The sequence below is a fragment of the Saccopteryx leptura genome, chromosome 10 (genome assembly GCF_036850995.1).
Source record: "Saccopteryx leptura isolate mSacLep1 chromosome 10, mSacLep1_pri_phased_curated, whole genome shotgun sequence".
Classification (NCBI taxonomy): domain Eukaryota; kingdom Metazoa; phylum Chordata; class Mammalia; order Chiroptera; family Emballonuridae; genus Saccopteryx; species Saccopteryx leptura.
This window is the reverse complement of record NC_089512.1, coordinates 33,589,765-33,611,108: the sequence shown is the minus strand read 5'-3', so window position 1 is coordinate 33,611,108 and position 21,344 is coordinate 33,589,765. Positions and strand designations below refer to the sequence as shown.

At 39.7% G+C, this 21,344-nt stretch overlaps 1 protein-coding gene across 9 annotated transcripts in view; it reads right to left on the bottom strand.

Annotated features, from left to right (window-relative positions):
- Positions 1-21,344, bottom strand: part of ANKRD28 (ankyrin repeat domain 28) — a 176,459-nt gene that overhangs the window by 43,197 nt on the left and 111,918 nt on the right. For all 9 annotated transcript variants that reach the window (XM_066351829.1, XM_066351828.1, XM_066351831.1 and 6 more), the window contains 4 exons: positions 15,063-15,263; positions 13,080-13,167; positions 3,963-4,105; positions 104-316 (listed from right to left, as the gene is read on the bottom strand). In XM_066351829.1, coding sequence (XP_066207926.1) covers positions 104-316; positions 3,963-4,105; positions 13,080-13,167; positions 15,063-15,263 — 645 coding nt within the window. The remainder of the gene's footprint in view (positions 1-103; positions 317-3,962; positions 4,106-13,079; positions 13,168-15,062; positions 15,264-21,344) is intronic.

The following is a 21,344-nucleotide window of genomic DNA, read 5'->3' as shown; positions in this document are numbered from 1 at the left end:
GTCAGTGACTTGTTACTTTTTGTTGTGAAATGACATTTGTTACTGATCCTGTTTTAAGTAGTAAACTAAATATGTTAGCATGGATTCTGATTTTATTTCCTACCTTCACATTGACATCGGCCCCATTGCCTACTAGAAGCTCTAAACACAGTGCTCCATGTGTTGATGCAGCAGCAAAGTGCAAAGGAGTAAATCCTTTTTCATTCTTTTGATTTACATTAGCACCACAGTCTATAAGTTCATTCACTACAACATCTTGTCCATTATAGCAGGCTACATGAAGAGGTGTATTTCCATAAGCATTTGGTTCATTCATCTATTGGGAGAAAAAAAATGTCAGTGTTAAAGTGGTTTGTGTTTTTTGTTTTTTGTAGCTGGGGGGGGGGGGACAGGAAGAGAGAGAGATGAGAAACATCAACTCATAGTTGTGTCACTTTAGTTGTTCATTGATTGCTTCTCATATGAGCCTTAACTGGGGGGGGGGGGGCTCCAACCAAGCCAGTAACCCCTGGCTCAAGCCAGTGACCTTTGGGCTCAAGCCAGCAACTATGGGATCATGTCTACGATCCTATGCTGAAGCTAGCAACCCAGTGTTCAAGCCACTGACCTTGGGGTATTGAACCTAGGACCTCAGTGTGCCAGGTCGATGCTCACTATTCAACTGTGCCACTACTGGTCAGACTTAGTCTTGCTAATTATCATTGTTATTTTAGCAACATTGTGATTGCAATCAAATTATTAAAGTGAGAAACAGACAGGGATAAATACATAGACAGGCTTATAATTCTAAAGTTTAAAAAAAATAATAAACATTAAAAACAGCATTTTGGTATCAAATGATTTTGTACTTTCAGAAAATAACCACAAGCAAAATGTCTACTTCATGCCAGAATTGAATGATTCCAAGAGAAATGTTTTAGGAAAATATAAAGTAAAATAATGTATTTCTAAGACTTCTAGGTAAGGGACATTTAGAGAATTAACTTTAAGAATTATGAAAAAATGAACATAAACTGAAAATTCTGAGATATACTGAACAGCCGATATAGTGAACAGCATGCACATTCTTAGCCTTTTCGCTTGTAGTGACAAAGATTAAAGTTGGTAATATAGTACATATCAGGAATTTAAAAAAATTCATGAAACTCAAGTTTTTCTTTCTTTTTCTAATGAATAAAATGGGCAAAAGTCTACATGACTTTTGTGTAGTAAAGAATTTGACCTTAGCCCAAAGAAATGTCTGGCCTTTGACCTTGTCTTCTGGGAGGTAACAGCATGTCTAATAGAAGTGCTCCTGTTCAGGGAGGGAACTGGTTGCACTGGATTGGAGAGTAGGATTGGCTACAACCAATAAGCCTAAGGACAGGTAGGGGGTGACCACAGCATATCAACCAACCGTGTGATTTAGGGTACTGGCTTTGGGTCCCTTGGTATCAGTGGACTTGGAGACTGAAATCAACCATGTGTATGTAATAGAGCTACAATTAAAACATGGAAAATGAAGTTCAGCTGTGTCTTCCTGGCTGGCAATACAATGCATGTACTGTCTAGCTAGGAGACTAAGGAGTCCTAACTCCATGGGGAGAGGCCAGTGAAAAATGTGTTCAGATGACTCCCGGATTCTGCCCTCTATGTATCTTCCTTCAGCAGTTCTTAATTTGTATTTTTGCTGTGTAATAAACCATAACTGTGAATATAATAGCTTTCAGTGAGCTTTCTGAGTGATTCTAGTGAACTATGAAACCAAAAAGGCAATTTTGGGAAAATGCCAAACCTGTACTTGGTCAGGAATGAAGGTAGTCTTGTATGGAGACTGTACCCTCAAACCTTGGTGTTGGCCCCAACTTATCACACTTTATTTAACCTTTTCTTTTCTCAGATTCCCGGTAACAATAATTTGGGAAATGAAAAAGTAACGTGTAACTTTAGTCAAAGTATTTAGATTTCTTTTCTTTTTAATTTTTATTTATTTATTCATTTTAGAGAGGAGAGAGGGAGAGAGAGAGAGAGAGAGAGAGAGAGAGAGAGGAGAGAGACGAGGGAGGAGCTGGAAGCATCAACTCCCATATGTGCCTTGACCAGGCAAGCCCAGGGTTTCGAACCGGCGACCTCAGCATTTCCAGGTCGACGCTTTATCCACTGCGCCACCACAGGTCAGGCCAAAGTATCTAGATTTCAACACAAAAAAATTAGAGACATGGAACAGATTCTCCTTCAGAGCCTCCAGAACTTTGAGGCTACGTATGTTTTAAGTCGCTCACTCTATGGTAATTTGTGATGGCAGCCCTAGGAAACTAATAAATCATGCAATTGGAGGGCATATGTCACTAAATGGCTCCAAGTTTGACATTTATTTCACAGTGTATACAAATGTTATTTTATTGTCAATTAAATAAATTTTAAAAATTGCACCAGAAAGGAACTTAAAATAGTGATCAGAAACAAGGTTGTCTCATTTATTAGATCAGGGGTCTTTTAAACCATTATATTACTGTTGAAACAGCTATAGAACAGTTAAATTGAAATAAAACTTTTATCCATTTGCACTTAAAAGATGCCTACCAGTGTGTTCAGAGTTTGTATATTTTGGGTGGGGGGGAAGGGGGATAGAAGATGGTAAAGGGGGATAAATGGTGATGAGAGAATTGATTTTTGGTGGTAAACACACAATACAATGTACAGATGATGTATTATAGAGTTGTACACCTGAAACCTATGTAATTTTATTAATTAATGTCACCCCAATAAATTCAGTAAAAATAGATGCCCACACTTCAGTAATTACTCGCCTGCTTTAGGCAAAATGCTTCACACAGTCCTTAAATTAAGAGACAACTCAGCTCTGCAGTCTTGTCATGTGTTCTTTGTCCACCAGACTACCATCTACTCTTTCTTGTTTGTCTGATTTGAATTGCCTCCTAGCAGAGCTCTCTCCTTCTAATTTGCTGCTTTTAATCTGTGTTTTGAAGAACCAGATGAGTTTGTCAGAACTGTACTTAAAGTAAGAGTAACTACACTCATGGGTGAAAAGTACATGTGTTTAAATGATGGCCTGTAAAAGCTATGGGTATTCTTAGCTATCTCGATTCAGGAACCAAATATATTCAGATAAAGAAGCAACCCTTCCTAATCAAATACTTATAGTTGATGGACAAGAGCCCCTAGCATGTCCTGCATATCTCTTGCCAATGTCTTGTAATGTGAACTGCAACAGTCATTGAAAGGGAATATTAGACTAAGTAGGCAAATAAAACTAACTCTATAATCTAGCCCTTAGAAAAAATAATCCAAGTGTGTCTGACCTGCTGGTTTCCATAGCTGAAATGGAGCTATAGAGCATAGAATATCTCAGAGAGGTAAGACTTCTTTTTTTTCCCCACCTTTTTTTTTTTTTTTACAGGGACAGAGAGAGAGTCAGAGAGAGGAATAGATAGGGACAGACAGACAGGAACAAAGAGAGATGAGAAGCATCAATCATCAGTTTTTTGTTGCGACACTTTAGGTGTTCATTGATTGCTTTCTCATATGTCCCTCGACCGGGGGCCTTCAGCAGACCTAGTAACCCCTTGCTCGAGCCAGCGACCTTGGGTCCAAGCTGGCGAGCTTTTTTTTGCTCAAGCCAGATGAGCCAGCACTCAAACTGGCGACCTCGAGGTCTTGAACCTGGGTCCTCCGCATCCCAGTCCGACGCTCTATCCACTGCACCACTGCCTGGTCAGGCGACAAGACTTCTGTCACTAAATTATTCACCTTTGAAATGTATTCTACCTCTTAATATACTTTGACCAATTACATGTCTTGATCAGATACCAGTACACTACATATTATGTAAAGGACTATAAATATGGTTAAAAGACAAAAAACATTATTGAATGAAGTTATCTTTTAAATCTGAAATAACTTCCACCAACAATGAAATCAAAATGCTTCATATTTTTATGTTGCTCAGTCTATATACCTACATCCACTCCAAGATCGAGAAGGTACTTGACGACGCTGATCATCCCACTAGAGGCTGCAGCATGGAGAGGTGCATAAGACTTCTTATCCTTGCATGTTACTTCAGCTCCATGGGCCACAAGTAATTTCACTACTTCAATGTGACCTGAACATGTGTTTATGAAGAAACAACAAATAATATGGAAAATATGAAATATAATCCTGGTATCTTTAAAGAAAGGTAAAAATGCAAATTAACTAGATAATGTATGACAAGTTAGCAATAAATCACATTATAACCAGAGAGAAGATGGAAGAAAAAAATAAGAATTCAGGGTAATTTTGATAAATGTTGACAGAGGTTAATAATTGCAAAAACATATTTAATAACTTTATCCAATAATAATAACAACCCTGCAACCCACAATCCTCCTTTTGCCTAGATCTTGTTATTTTTAAAGTTGTTTTAATACCATTTCAAGTTCTGAAGTTAGTTTTTTATGTACAATATAAAACATTTGTTAATGTTTCTTTGTCTTAGTGGAATTTTCTACCCAGAAATCTAAGAGTGACTTGGGGTTGTTTCTTAAGAATGTTAGTTCTTGTCTGACCAGGCAATGGATAGTGTGTAGGCCTGGGATGCAGAGGACCCAGGTTTGAAATACCGAGCTTGAGTGCAGGCTCAACCTGCTTGAGCGCAGGGTTGATGGCTTGAGCATGAGATTATAGACATTACCCCATGGTCTCTGGCTTGAGCCCAAAGGTCATTGGTTAGAGCAGTGGTTCTCAAACTTTTTGAAGTCGGGGCGCATTTAAAATCCTACAAATAATTGTAGGCGCACTATATACAAATTTCTGAGAAATATGTTATAATAATTAAGTCAAATATTAAAGGAAAAAATATGAAAAGCGTGCTTTTATGGTAATTTAACAATAAATACGACAAAATTAAATTTATTCTGACATTAAAAAATATTTTTGTTACGTTTTTTGTTATGCTTTTTAGAATTTGTAAAAAAGAGGAGTTAAAAAAATAACAAAACGACAAAAAAGTTATCTTTTTATATATATAGATACATTCTTAGTAAGATTTAGTAAATTTGGCAGGTCCCGGCCCAATTGTGTTAAAGTTTTCATTCTTGTGTTTATGAGAAACATGAGCCTGATGTGTCCTAGAGATTTCTTCAATGTTTGGGCATATATTTGAAAGGCAAACTCTCATTTCCTCGCCAATATATTGAAGAATTCTTCTCTTTTTTTCTCTTAATTGTGTTAGTGCAGAAAACCCCCATCATACATTCATCTTAACTTTACATCAAAGGATAGAAGAAACTTGCCCCTAGTCTTTCCAGGGAACATGGGGGGTAGTGTAAACAATCCAGCACCACAGCTTAACAGCCTTTTGCAACCTAATCAGGCAAGTGAGGTGGGGGGTTGGGTAGACTGTCAGCTTACAGCCAATTCCCCACACCTCTGTCCCCTAAAAATTTAAACTCCAAAAACGCTGTTGGTTTTTTGGTCCCCAACAGGCACATATTTCTCTGGAATACCATAGGACACACCTGGAAATCTTCTAGGGCGCACCAGTGTGCTCTGGTGCACACTTTGAGAACCACTGAGTTAGAGCAAGGGGTCACTGTCTGGGCTGGAGCCTCCAGTCAAGGCACATATGAGAAAGTAATCAATGAACAACTAAGGTGCTGAAACAAAGAATGGATGTTTCCCATCTCTCTCCCTTCCTATCTGTCTGTCTCCCTCCTCTCCTCACTAAAAAAAGAAAAAAAGAATGTTAGGTCTTTAGAATAAGCAACTAAAAATCTCTCTTTTTTTTTAGTATTTCCACCAGATGTCCTTAACCAAGTTGGGTTTGTTATTCACTCTAATATCAATCACAATAGGCCAGAGTATATGTATTGTGGTTAATGATCAACTCCCAAATCTCAGTGCCTTAAGTAATTAGCGTTTTATTCCTCATTAACACTGGAATAGCTTGGCAAGAGGGCTACACTCAGTCACTCAAGGACCTGGGTTTATTCAGCTGACACCATCTTGAATGTGGCTGGTCACTGTGCCAGAAGGGGCAACAGATTGCAGTCTAAAGGGGATGTTGCTTTCAATTCATTTGTCAGAACTAGTCACAGCCCCACCCAATCACACATGGAGCCAGAAAGGGGAACATGTATCTGGAAGATGGGAGAACCACTATTCTTTATATCCTCTTGAATTTTATCACATTATACAGTGCCTTCTTCTCCTTCCATTATCCTTCCCACCTCTGTGCCTTTGTCCAGGGATTCCTTCACTGTGTGCAATGTCCTGCTGGGATGTATCTTTTCAATCATTCTACTTCTAATCCTTGAAGATCCATGTCAGTTCCCATCTTCCTGACTAATCCCATCATCTCTCTTCCCTAGAAGCCTTCTAAGCCAAAAGCACCATGTATCTATCTGTAAAAACTAATAATAAGCATATAATATATATATATTTTTTTTTCTTTTTTTTTTTTTTTCATTTTTCTGAAGCTGGAAACAGGGAGAGACAGTCAGACAGACTCCCTCATGCGCCCGACCGGGATCCACCCGGCACGCCCACCAGGGGTGACGCTCTGCCCACCAGGGGGCGATGCTCTGCCCATCCTGGGCGTCGCCATGTTGCAACCAGAGCCACTCTAGCGCCTGAGGCAGAGGCCACAGAGCCATCCCCAGCGCCTGGGCCATCTTTGCTCCAATGGAGCCTTGGCTGCGGGAGGGGAAGAGAGAGACAGAGAGGAAAGTGCGGCGGAGGGGTGGAGAAGCAAATGGGCGCTTCTCCTGTGTGCCCTGGCTGGGAATCGAACCCAGGTCCTCCGCACGCTAGGCCGACGCTCTACCGCTGAGCCAACCGGCCAGGGCTATATTTTTTTCTGAAGCTGGAAATGGGGAGAGACAGTCAGACAGACTCCCGCATGCGCCCGACCAGGATCCACCCGGCACGCCCACCAGGGGCGATACTCTGCCCCTCCGGGGCCTTGCTCTGCCGCGACCAGAGCCACTCTAGCACCTGGGGCAGAGGCCAAGGAGCCATCCCCAGCGCCCGGGCCATCTTTGCTCCAATGGAGCCTTGGCTGCGGGAGGGGAAGAGAGAGACAGAGAGGAAGGAGGGCGGCGGGGGCGGAGAAGCAAATGGGCGCTTCTCCTATGTGCCCTGGCCGGGAATCGAACCCGGGTCCCCCGCATGCCAGGTCGACGCTCTACCGCTGAGCCAACCGGCCAGGGCCAGCATATAATATCTTGTGATGTTTCTTAAACTTGAATCATTATTTAACTAATTCTTTGATCGCTTTTAAGTATATTAGCTTCCCAAATACATATCTTCCAAGGCAAATACTGTATATTCTTTTTTTTTTTTTTTTAAACAGGGACAGAGAGAGAGAGTCAGAGAGAGGGATAGATAGGGACAGACAGACAAGAACGGAGAGAGATGAGAAGCATCAATCATCAGGTTTTGGTTACAACACCTTAGTTGTTCATTGATTGCTTTCTCATATGTGCCTTGACTGTGGGGCTACAACAGACCAAGTGATCCCCTCGCTCGAGCCAGCGACCTTGGGTTCAAGCTGGTGAGCTTTGCTCAAACCAGATGAGCCCGTGCTCAAGCTGGTGACCTCGGAGTCTCAAACCTGGGTCCTCCGCATCCCAATCCAACGCTCTATCCACTGAGCCACTGCCTGGTCAGGCTGTATATTCTTATGTTATACTCTTGCTACATTCCATAGGGCCTAGAACAGTATTATATACAAAATAGGCACTCAGTAATTATTTGTTGTATAAAATAGATTGCTCATGATCTAATTTTTTATGTCTCTTCACAAGGACGTATATTAAATTAATAACTATAAAAATAAAAATTTCAAATACAGGTCCTTTCTCTTAACAAAATTAGGCCAGGGTTATAGAGGCCTTGAATAGAAAAATGAAACAGGGACAGAGTTTAGTGCCGAGGTAAAGGCCACAGTGACTTTACTGACAAAAGTACTGAACACAGTACTGTGCTGAACGCAGCACAACAGGGATAGAATTAGCAATTCTGATTAATCAATAGGTTGGGGCATTTGAAGTATTTTGCTTGCCCTTTAATCTGCTCTAAAGAAGTTCCCCTTCCTGACTTTCTTATTCTCTTCTCTGCTTCCTGACTTCCTCATGCTTGTCCCTACTTCTATTTGTGTGTATCAATAAACACCAGTAAGGACTGAGGGTAGGGGTATCTCCCCTCATGTATAGGGAACTGTGAGGCTGTCTCCCCTAGATCCCTTGGTGCTTGCCATGTGGTCTCCAAGAAGTCACTGCAACACAGGATACAAGATGCACAGAGTTAGATTTAATTGCTGATACATAAATTATCAATTCAAGTGAGTCCTTTCACCTATTTTCCCCCATAGCAATATAAAAATAAATATTTATGATATTTTTAGAAAAAAGTCATTAGCTGCCAAATTAAATGTGACTAGCATATAAGAGGATTAACTGATAGAAAATATCTCTCACTACACATTACTTTCTAATCCATGACTCTCAAAAAAGACAGCTACATCAGTTTATTGTAATGCAGGGAAAGTCAGGACTCATATAACACCCAGGAGGCTCAAAAACAAACATAGTTTTAAACTGGGCAAATGTGTATTATTGTTTGGTATGCCAAACAATACCTAACTTCTCTTGATGTTTAAGACTAGAAGGCTCACGATATAACATACTGAAAAAATTGTTCAAAATCAACACATCAGTCTAAGTAAATGATACAGATCATATTAACTGAGAATACAAACTAGTATATTCCTGGAAGTAAGAACTTTTCCTAACACCCATAAAGCTTTATTTTATAAGGTTGCTATGGGAGCTATGCACAGGCAAACTTATAATCTTAAAATTGACAAGTATTTATTTAAGCACATTTCAGAAATGTACTTGAATTTCTTCCATGGACCACTGAAAATATAACAGGAGGCCTTTCGATAGCCACTCTGGAGATGAGTTATTGAAAGAAAAAAAGGAAAGAAAGTTCTAGAGTAAAATCAATGAAACTGTTCTAGCTAGGTGAACCCTGTGTCTTCAGTGTGCCTTTCTTGTCAGTTTATAGAACGATACTGCCAATGAGACTAGACTTCATTTAATTCATCTATATTTTTATTTTTTTTTATTTTTTATTATTTTTTTTTTTTTGCATTTTTCTGAAGCTGGAAACAGGGAGAGATAGTCAGACAGACTCCCGCATGCGCCCGACCGGGATCTACCCGGCACGCCCACCATGGGGCGACGCTCTGCCCACCAGGGGGCGATGCTCTGCCCATCCTGGGCGTCGCCATGTTGCGACCAGAGCCACTCTAGCGCCTGGGGCAGAGGCCACAGAGCCATCCCCAGCGCCCGGGCCATCTTTGCTCCAATGGAGCCTTGGCTGCGGGAGGGGAAGAGAGAGACAGAGAGGAAGGTGCGGTGGAGGGGTGGAGAAGCAAATGGGCGCTTCTCCTGTGTGCCCTGGCCGGGAATCGAACCCGGGTCCTCCGCACGCTAGGCCGACGCTCTACCGCTGAGCCAACCGGCCAGGGCTCATCTATATTTTTAGAAGATGGTACCCATTAGACACATATGGTATACACAATTCTATAGTCAATAACATCTTTTTTAAAAATATCTCTGCAATGTGAATTTGCTATCTGTAATCACTATACTTCAGGATTTTTGAAAATTTCCTACTTTTTTCTTTTCTTATCAATATTTAAGAAAAGCAAAATGAGCTATGTTAAAAATTTCTGTGTTTATGAAAAGGAAAGGAAGGAGAAAACTGCTATTTCAAATCTATTCAAATTATGCATTGCTTCTAGCGGGGTGGAGGGATTGAGCAAAAATAAAAAAATAAAAAGAAAGAAAGAAACTCATGGCTACAAACAGCAGTGTGGAGACTGCTGGGAGGAGGGAGTGGGGGTGGAGCAGGTACAGGAAGATCAACGTGATGGAAGGAGACTTGACTCGGGTGCTGAACACACAACCCAGTGTACAGAGATGTGTTGTGGAACTGTGCACCTGAAACCTATATAATTTTGTTAACCAGTGTTACCTTAATAAATTCAATAAAAAGGAATAAACTTAAATGAATAAAAAGATGTGGAAGAAATCTTTTTTAAAAAAAAGTGATTAGGAGAGCTTTCACTTTTAAAATCTATTTCTGTAGTTTCATATCTGTCATTAAAAGGTATTTATTTATAAAAATTGTGCATTGCTTCAAGAAGAAATAATGTAATGAGCTGCTAATCAAGGTAATAAAGACTTATTCAGCATCTTCTATGTCAAAGTCATCATGGTAAAGTGACCTTAGGTAGAACTGCTAAAAGTACTGAAAGCAATAGAAAAGAAGAATGTGTAAAAGGGATTTTAAACAAAAGTTCATGATAAAAGTAAAAATGGGGTAGGGAGTGGGAAACGATCAATTCATTCTGGGTACAGAGGTGGGACTGGGGAGCACGGACAGAGAATTCATAACAGCATAAGGGTAAGGGCAGAGCCGAACAGAAAAGTGAGGGGAGCATCAACCAGGAGGTAAGGAGGCAGGGCAAATAAGGAAGCCTGTGAGAAATAAATTACAAGGTGACTACATGTAATTCTAATGTCTCTTACCTGATGCTGACAGGTTCTCTGAATATAACCTAGTGGTGACAAGGACCTGGACGTAAGGCTTGTCTACTAGACCAGGCAAGAGCTAGCCCTACTCTCCAATATTTAGCTCTCTAGTCCGGAATGCCTAGGACAACTGAGCAGTTCTAGAAGCTATGCGTCAATACTCCTCTCTTTCCACATTTGAAGAGACAGGGAAAAGAGAATTATGAATTTCTAAATGTTTATGCTCAAAAATTAAGTGAACAGTGAGGTAAAAAAATCATGAGAATTTATTTTTCAATCCAAAATTGGCCTTAAAAGTGACACTTAGTGAATCAAAGAAATTCACAAAGCCATTTGAAGGCCTGTGAGATACCCACAGCCAGCTATTCCAGGAGCTGCATTTCAAAGTAACCCTAAAATGCCCTGGCCTTCAATTTCATGAAAACAGCTATTAGTCACGTCTAATTCTTTGGAGGTAAAAGGCCCAATGCAGTGCAGTCTGCTTAATGTCTAAACCCTTTAATATGAGGTATATAGGTGTTTTTTTTTTTGTTTGTTTGTTTGAGAGAGAGAGAGTCCGAGAGAGGGACAGATAAGGACAAACAGGAAGAGAGAGAGATGAGAAGCATCAATTCTTCACTGCAGCTCCTTAGTTGTTCAGTGATTGCTTTCTCATATGTGCCTTGACTAGGGGACTCCAGCAGAGACAGTGACCCCTTGCTCTAACCAATGACCTTTGGGCACAAGCTGGCAACCCCTCGCTTAAGCTGGTGAGCCTCTGCTCAAGCCAGACGAGCCCACACTCAAGCCGGCGACCTCAGGATTTCGAACCTGGGTCCTCCGTGTCGCGGTCCGACACTCTATCCACTGCGCTACCACCTGGTCAGGCATGAGGTATATAGTTTTAAGTCGGACTGTTTCTAATCTCTATTAAAGAATAAGCTATATCAGAATATTCAGAAAAGTTCCTAAGACTTAAAATATAAAAAATCTACAGGCTGTGAGGAGGGGCTGTTAGGATGCCATAGGACACTTGCTTCTGGATGTATACTTTCAATTAACAGAAGAAAACTGCCCATTACATAACTAGAGGCACAAATCTTTGGTATGAGAAAAACACTAAGAGACCTAGATTTTCAGGTTTTGGCTTTCAAAATAGGGACCAGCTGACAACGATTTTAGCCTTCATTTTTTATCTTTCTTTACAACCACACTAACAGTCAGACTTGTAATTCAAGATGGATTTATTGCTTTTGGTTATGTTTCTATAGGTAAAGAATTTTCCTAGACCTTGGGGTTATTACTGGTTATAACTGCTTTAAGTTGTTTTCTTCTATTTTCCTATTTTAAAATTTTATAGTTTTTAAAATTAATAATGCTTCATTGAATCTTCCTTAATCTTTTACTTTTATTACCCCTCCCTTCAAATGATAAGAAAAAGTTTAGGAAGTCACAGGGGTAGAAGTGAGCCAGTTGGGCTGCACAGGCTCAGGAAACAAGTTACTGAAATAAAAGAAGGGCCTTTGGAGCCTTAGGAGAGAGAAAGGCACGTCTGGGGGGAAGAAGGGAGGGGAAAGGCATGGTCATGCTCCTTAGAGGGAAAGGGTGCTAATCTTTTAAATGAGATAAAGGAAAAGACAAACTTAAAGCAGGGAGTAATGAGGATAAGCTATGCCTGTATGAAAGGTATCTAGCAAATGTCTTTGTAATCAGGTATATGAGTGGATATGTCAGTCCATTTTATGGTGTTCTAGTTCCTAAGCCAGGAACTACATAGAATAGCAGAAGCAGAATGACAGATACCATTTGGTAGAAAGAGAAAAGCCCTGAACTCCAAGGCTGCAAAGGGAGGAGTTCTTTCAGAAAAACAATGCCTGTATCCATGGCTTCCTCCCAGAGGTACAACCCTAGTCTTGCAGGACTTGCAAGGTTTGTGGCAGGTTGTACTTCTCCCATGCTTAGAAATCTACCTTCACCTACAAGACAGCATTTCTACTGTGCTCTTCTTGAGCATTTTAAAATATCCTGAGGGGGTCCTGGCCAGCTGGCTCAGTGGTAGAGCATCGGTTGGCGTGGGATGTTCAATCCCAGGTCAAGGAACCCAGGAGAAACAACCATCCCCTTCTCTAACCCTCCCCCTTCTTTCCCTCTCCCTCCTCACTCCCTGTCCTCTAGCCATGACTCAACTGGTTCGAGCAAGTTGGCCTCAGGTGCTGAGAATGGCTCAGTAGCCTCCTTCTGCCTCATGCACTAAAAATAGCTCCATTGCCGGGCAACAGAACAATACCCTGGATGGGCACAGCACTGCCCTGTAGAGGCCTTGTCAGGTGTACCCATGCAGTCCTGTTCTGACATTCTGACAAATCTCTCACTACTGGGTTGGTTTCACTGAGGCAGCAAACTCAGATATGGTGGTGTAATTTCTCACTATCCTAAGACAAATAAATGTGAATTAAAATGCACAACTCTTCTTGAATACATAATGTAAAAAAAATTTTTTTAAGTACATACCCATATAAGCTGCCCAATGGATAGCACGTCTATCTTTCTTGTCAAAAGCATTGATATTGGCACCTCTAGACAGGAGTAGCTTGACCATCTGGAATTATAATAAACATAGTAATCAAAATACAGTAGTCTCTGGCCAGTTGGTTCAGCAGTAGAGCATCAGCTTGGTGTGTGGATGTTCTGGGTTCAATTCCCGGTCAGGGCACAAAGAAGAGATCGTCTGCTTTTCTATCCTTTCCCCTCTCCCCCTCCCACAGCCATGGCTCAGTTGGAACAAGTTGGACCCAGGCACTGAGGATGGCTTTAGGGCCTCACCTCAGGTGCTAAAATATCTCCACTGCCAAGCAATGGCGCAATGGCCCCAGATGGGCAGAGCATTGCCCTGTAGGGGCTTGCTGGGTGGATCTCGGTCAGAGCACATATAGGAGTCTGTCTCTCTGCCTCCCTACTTCTCACTTAAGAAAAAAAGAATAAAATAAAATGCAGTACAATTTCATGATTATCTCTTGTGATGAATACTCATCACAAATTCTGCATTTGCATAAAGGAGCTATACTAAATGCCAAAGACTCATTCACATAATTTAATAAATAACAGTATAAAATATGAAAAAGGGTTCACTGTGGTGATCTTCAAGTTAGGCATCAGTATTTCTTAGAGATGCCACTTTGTGTCCTGGTATTTTATGAACAACTACATACAAATCTATAAAGTCTAAAAATTGAATATTTAAAAAGTCTTATTCCTTTTATTTTATAGCCCAAAGTGTTATCAAAATGCAAAGTACATACTCATTCTAGAAAGTCTTAAATTTAATTCAAACTAAAATGTGATTTCATAATGTGATTAGTCCTGAAAATCACTGCACAGTCTACTTACCTCATAATGTACCAAGAATAACATTTTTATTAAGTCTAGTCATATTTTCAATAGTTTCCCCAATGGAAAGGGCATTCCAGATTTCTAAAAGGAATGCATCTTGTGATTTTAATTGCAGTGAGGGCAAGAATTCTTTGTTGCAAAGGCAGAGAAAAAATAGTGACTAACACTGCAGCTATTGGCTCTTTAGTGCCACAGACTTACGGGAACATCACTTTACTTCCAGTTTCTGTTTCTACAATAAAAATGAAAGATGGTACAAACTGGCCTCAAAAGTTCTAATTGTGTTTCATTCTTTCCTAAGTCTTCTAGGACAACATCTAATATTAGATGTTGCATAAGATACTTATTTTCTTAAGTTGTTTTGATTGTCACCAAAGACTCTTGACTAAATGTTGATAATAAAATAAACGGTAAGAAAATGTCTTCTAAACTCCAGCTTCCTTTGCTACTATGTTTCTGGGAGCACAGTAAACTCCTGTGCCTTCCTAGCTGGTTTCTCCCCTGGCAGAACAGTCTCACACTGGGTTGCACTTGGCAGGGCTCTCCTTTGTCTCCCAGGCTGAGCATGAAAATCAAGGAAGTGCATGGGCTGTATCTGAAAAATTTCTAAATCTCTGGAAGTTTTATCATGAATTATGAAAAAAGTTTAAGGGCTTGTATAATAAAATTAGACATAATTAGCAAGAAAAATTTTTGCTGTTTTTATCATAAACTAATGAATGACTAAAAAGGGCGAGGTCATTAATAATTGGGGTGAGGGAGTAAGATGACGTAGGAGGACAGAATCATCATCTAATTCGGTTATTCTCAACGGATGTGCCACAAGAATTTTTTTTTTTTTTTCCACAAGAATTTTTAAAACAGGCAATACCTAACTATATAGTCAGGGGCACTGACCTCTTTCTGTTAGATTGTCAAATAAAAAACAATAGCAGCTAACCTAACAATAGCTGTTCTGTGTGAATGATTCAAAATTATATCTATTTTTTTTGTTAGAGCAGAAAAAATAATATTTTGGTGTGCCACAAAACTTTAGTAATTTGTTTACATGTGCCTTGAGATGCAAAAGGTTGAAAAGGGCTGGTCTAACTGAATGGCACCTACCTCACCATGTCCACTGAAAGCTGCATGATGTAGTGCAGTTCTCCCTGCTCGATCAGACACGTTTACATTACTCAGAAGAGGTACCAGAGCTTCAGCACACTTGACGGCTTTATTAGCAGCAGCTATGTGTAATGGGGTTTGCCAATTTTTGTCTCGGGCATTAACATCTGCAGAATGCTTCAAGAGTACCTGAACTGCTTCCTAAAACACATGAAGATAAGAGTTATAAAAAACAAATTGAGTTAACAGTTTTAAAAATTACATATATATACAGTGTGTCCGTAAAGTCATGGTGCACTTTTGACTGGTCACAGGAAAGCAACAAAAGACTATAGAAATGTGAAATCTGTGCCAAATAAAAGAAAAACTCTCCTAGTTTCACACCTATTCAGTGCAGTTTGATGTGGGCTCATGCACAGATTTTTTAGGGCTCCTTAGTAGCTATCCGGTATAGCCTCTACAGACTCATCACTGACTGATGGCCTACCAGAACGGGGTTTCTCCACCAAACTGCCGGTTTCTTTCAACTGCTTATCCCCCGAGTAATGTTATTCCTATGTGGTGGTGCTTTGTTATAAATGCGCCGATATTCACGTTGCACTTTGGTCACGGATTCAAATTTAGCGAGCCACAGAACACACTGAACTTTCCTCTGTACAGTCCACATCTCGACTGGCATGGCCGTGGGCTGCTCCGCTGTATACACGGTGTTACATCATCATCTGCGCATGCACACTGGGAGGGTTTTCCTTTTATTTGGCGCAGATTTCACATTTCTATTGTCTTTTGTTGCTTTCCTGTGACCAGTCAAAAGTGCATCATGACTTTACAGACACACTGTCTATATATATATATGAAATAAAATTAACCCCCAAATACAAAATATTCTAAACTAAAGGCAGTAGTCAGAGCCACATAAGATGCATCAAGATAAAACATTCCCCTTTTCTGTCCTCCAACGAAAGGCATAAAAATCTCTATCAAAATGCAAAAAAAGAAGTATTAACAAATATTCTTCAAAAACAATCATGTCTTATTTTTCTAAATGGTGAGATAAAATTAATTTATACTTTCAACAGTTTTAAGGAGATTTATTGCTTTACCATTAAATATATAAAAATTTAGGCCTGGCCAGTTGACTCAGTGGTAGAGTGTCGACCTGGTGTGTGGATGTCCCAGTCACATGGGAGAAGTGACCATCTACTTCTCCCCTTTCTCTCTTTCTCTCTCTCTTCCCCTTCCCGACATGGCTCAATTGGTTTGAGTGCATCAGCCCGAGTGCTGAAGATGGCTCCGTGGAGCCTTCACCTCAGGTACTAAAAGTAGCTCCATTGTGAGCATGGCTCTAGAGGGGCAGAGCACTGGCCCAAGATGGGGATTACTGGGGGGATCCCGGTTGGGTGCATGTGGGAATTTATCTCCTCTCCTCTTACTAAGAAGAAGAAGAAAAAGTTAACACATACCATGGTGCAAAGGACTATACATGCTATATTTTACAAAATAAAGATCATTAGGATCTAGTTCATTAGAGAGAGAGATACGAAGTCTTTGGGTGATGCTACCTGGTAGGAAAGTTGGGTTGACAAGGCAATTTAAGAGTTTACTGTTCAAAGGAATTTGGTCTCCCAGAAGCACACAGAAAACATCACAATACATCTTATGGTAACATCCTAAAGGAATCCAGTATGCCACCCCATTAAGCAATATAGTCAGAACTAAAAAAAAATAATTTTCTCCTTACAGTGATAATCCTACTTTTGGTAGATGAATGACAAACTGGATATGAAATGAAAAGGCCCAGAACAGAATCATGTAAAACTGGCACTCAGTTTTCACAGCTCTAACAAAGGGATACACCACCAGTCCACCACACGGCTTAAGTCTACCACATAGCAAAAAAATCTACTGTACGTGAAAAGTGTTCAAAAGTGTAAAATAACTGTAAATATAAAAAGTGGCAAGGAAGACTAAACAAAATACTGTTATCTCTGATTCACATGTAGCTTTTTAAGCCTTTGAAATAAAAAGTAATCAGAACTGTTTGAAATATAGCAGTGATTTTCAACCTTATTTTTCATGGCACAAACACACACTAATTACTAAGTTCAGTGCCCCTGACTAAATACAACAATTTTCATCTCATGGCACAAATAAATCAGTTACTAAGGAAGAAGAGGTCAGGGCCCCTTTTTCTTTAGTAATTAGTTTATGAGTGCGTGAGAAACAAAGGTTGAAAATCACTGAAATATGGGAAACAGCATTTAAGTATTTAAAAGAGCTGGCAAAAGATTAGACAGACAATCAATAGTAATCAATCAACATACTAGGAAAGTCAGCCAGCTAATCAAAAATATATGGAGACCTACCCGATGATCCCATATTTCCGCTCTAGTTATTTACCTAAGAGAAATATCAGAAGACCTACCTAAGAGTATTTAGAGTAGCTTTATTCATAAGCACCAAAAACCAGAAATATAAATTCCATCAATAAGAAAATGGATAAACAAACTGTAGTACATTCAATGAAATAATACTCAGTAACAAGAGGAATGAACCATTAATATACACAATAATATGAATGAATCTCAAAAATGTTATTATGAACAAAAGTCAAGACACAAGAGCACATACTACATGATTTTAAGTTTTATAAAGTTCTTGAACAGGTACAGTGGCTGTCTGGTGAGAAAAGTCAGAATGTGGGCTGTCTCTGGGATGGGAGGAACGCCTGGAAAGGGACACGAGGGAGCTTGCTGGAATGAGGAATGAGGGAAATCTTTTCTATCTTGACTGAGAACAAGGTTATATGGGTCCATATATTTGCCAAAATTCAAGACTAGATACTTAAAATTTGTGTATTTTTCTGTAAACTACACTTTAATTTAAAAAAGGAATAGGGGAAAAGGATACATAGAAGAATACAACATATGCTTTATATTCTCAAAATTATGGAGAAATAGATACAAACAGTATTAGGATTCCCAATCTGCATCCTTAAGAAAGGTATATTGTAACTTGGGGGAGAAAACTAACACTCTAATGGGAAATGTTAACGATGTATGAGAAAATAACTAAAAACAAATGAAGAATTTATGATTGGATAAATTGGGCAAAAACAGCATACTGTAGAAGTTAGGCTTATCTTATTCATTCCCACTCTAGAATCCATAATGTATATATTTAAGTTTCTGAAGTGTGAGGAATGTTACATTCCATTATCAAGAATAGAAACACCAAAAGTATTCTTTTGTTTCACTGAAAAGAATCAATCCAATTTATGGCAGGTGAGGGTAGTAAGACGGCACCTAAGGGAGGCTGTAAACACAGTAATGACTGAATGTGTCACCCCACAATTCATATGCGGAAACCCTAACTCCCATAATGTGACTGTACTTGGAGACAGGGTCTACAGGAGGTAATTAAAATCAAATGAGATTATAAGGGAGGGACCCTAACCTGGAAAGACTTTTGGCTCCGTGAGAGTGAGAGTGAAAGAGAGAGAGGAAGAAAGAGAGATCCTCTTGCCCCAAACTCCCCCACCCATATGGAGACACAATGAGAAAAGGTGGCAGTATGCAAGCCAGGAAGAGAGCCCTCACCAGAAACTGATCCTGCTGGACCCTGATCTGGGACTTCCAGTCTCCTGACTGAGAAAATAAATGTCCGCAGTTGAAGCCAGTCTATGGTATTTTGTCATAGCAGTCAAAGCTGACTAATATAGTCTATAGTCACCATTTACTACTCAGAATAACATGTCAGATCATAATAGTAAGGATCTTTGAAAATGCAGAGAAATCTCTAAAGATTGGAGATAAAACAGGTAAGTTTCTGGAAATTATAAATCAGTAAGCCTTATGTCATATGCCAGTAAAATTCTAGATCATATTATCAGCATGTATTATCCTATGACATCGATTTAAATAAGATTATTAAATACGGGGTGACAACAGGTTAAATAATTATATCCAAAGAGTATTTATTTATTTATTTTTAAACTTTATTTTATTTATTCATTTTAGAGAGGACAGAGAGTGAGAGAATGAGAGAGAGATGGGCAGTGGGGGGGAGGGGGAGGAGCAGGAAGCATCAACTCCCAAATATACCTTGACTAGACAAGTGCAGGGTTTTGAACCGGTGATCTCAGCGTTCCAGGTTGACGCTTTACCCACTGCGCCACCACAGGTCAGGCCCAAAGAGTATTTATTCATAGTTTAGGGTCGATCGAGAACAGTCTCTACAGAAGCAGCTGTCCTTGGCTCTACTTTTTAAGAAATGTTACCAATGATTTGAAGTTAGGTATGGGAAAAAGGAGGGTTAACAAGTGCAAATAAACACACTGTTTGAACATACTGCTAATATCTCACATGATAATATGTATAACTTAAACTGTTATCTTGATAGAACTAATATGCAGCTCCTGGAGTTAGGTTAAAAAAATAAACGTATACCCTCCAGAAGATCTGGCGGTGTGACGTGGTTCTTAAACCAACAAACAAAACAACTGTACAGAGAAAAGCCCTCAGGCTCCGAAATCAATATATTCAGAAGACTACCCCACAATGAAAGAGCGCTAGCTGAATTGCATGCTATATTTAAAGAATGACAGTCACAATCAGTGGTGCAGACAAGCTGAGGCAGCCAGCCAGTAAGACCAGGTGTGTGGAAACTATGTCACTGAAGGAGAGTTGTGAAGCTTGTGATATTTAACTTGAAGCAGTCTTTGCTCAACCCCGGTTCAGTGAAGGAATTAAGCTCTGAGACATCTACTCTATGTAATGAAGTAACTTCTCTACTATGCATCCACAATGGTATTAGCTATGTATGGCCTGGGAAGATTAAGAAAATGATTACTCCAATCATCTTCTGTAGGAGGTACTTCTCTCATAATATCTCAAAAACATAAACAAAAGCTACTTTAAATTCTTCCTTTTACATACCCTCCTGTGGTTATGCTTTCTAGTAATGAAGTAACTATAAGCTCTCTTTTGCTTTCAGGACGAATGGGAATAATTAAAAGAACATTGGTAAAATTGATAACCATGACTATGTTTCCTAGCAGTTTTGCTAATTTTGAGATTTTCTTTTTAAAAGAAAAATGAGCCTGACCGGTGGTGGCGCAGTGGATAAAACATCGACCTGGAATGCTGAGGTTGCCAGTTCGAAACCCTGGGCTTGCCTGGTCAAGGCACATATGGGAGTTGATACTTCCTGCTCTTCCTCCTTTTTCTCTCCCTTTATCTCTCTCTGAAATGAATAAATAAAATCTAAAATATTAAAAGAAAAGTGACCCTCAGGGTTTACAGAAGTTTTATTTTTATGAAATGGTCACATTTGTTTCCCATAATCCTACAAAAGATTAATAATACTATGCACCCAGTAATTTTTAGGTTAAAAAGCAGACTTAAGAAACTTAGTAGGGTCCTTACTTTCTAATCTACGGCTTCCCCTTAAATTCAGGCTAAGTGCACAATTAAAAATCAGCAGTCAGTCAAGTCTCTGTGTGGGATTTGCAATCTTCCTCTAACACTAATTAAAATGAAGAAAATCTTTAAGAATTTTTGGTCTGTTTTACAGTCTCTGGAAATATACAAACTGTTCTTTCTCATGATTTAATTTGGCAAAATTCTACTAATTTTAATAGGCATGTTCCCAAGAGTCATACCAACAATTGGATAGGCATGACTATCTTATTAATTCCAAGAATGGTAATGTTTGTTTCTTTCTTAACTGACTTTATTTTTAAAAATTTCCTTACAAGAGGGCTAGCCAGAAACTTAACATTACCATGAAACTTCAGAGCTTAAAGTATTTTAATTAACATATCTTAGTTTTCACGATCATCGTCAGATTTGCCCTAAGTCACACAGCTAGAAAAAGGCAAATGATATCTGAAGCCAGTCTCTTCAAACCCAAGTTTCATAGTTCATCAGCTACAGCACTCTGAGGATCCAGATCTGATTTACAATGTGTGCTCAAGTGTGGCCACTGTTCCCTCCCTCCTTCTCCCAATGAGGAGGGTATGGCTAACAGACTGCCCCTGCCACCCTGCAGGGTTTGTAATCCTTCTCAGTCCCTTTCCCCTACTTCTCTGTACGTGCTCAACTCCTGGTCTGGGTTCATGATGTAGTTCACAATGAGGAATACAAAGAAGAATGAAGAGACAGGGGTTCCCCCAGCTTCTCTTGAAGAAACACTCTCCTGAGGCACCAGTTTTCTTTCCTTCTCCAGAACTACTTGGTCCATGATGGGGAGAAGGACCAGTAGCAACATTCCCATGTCTCC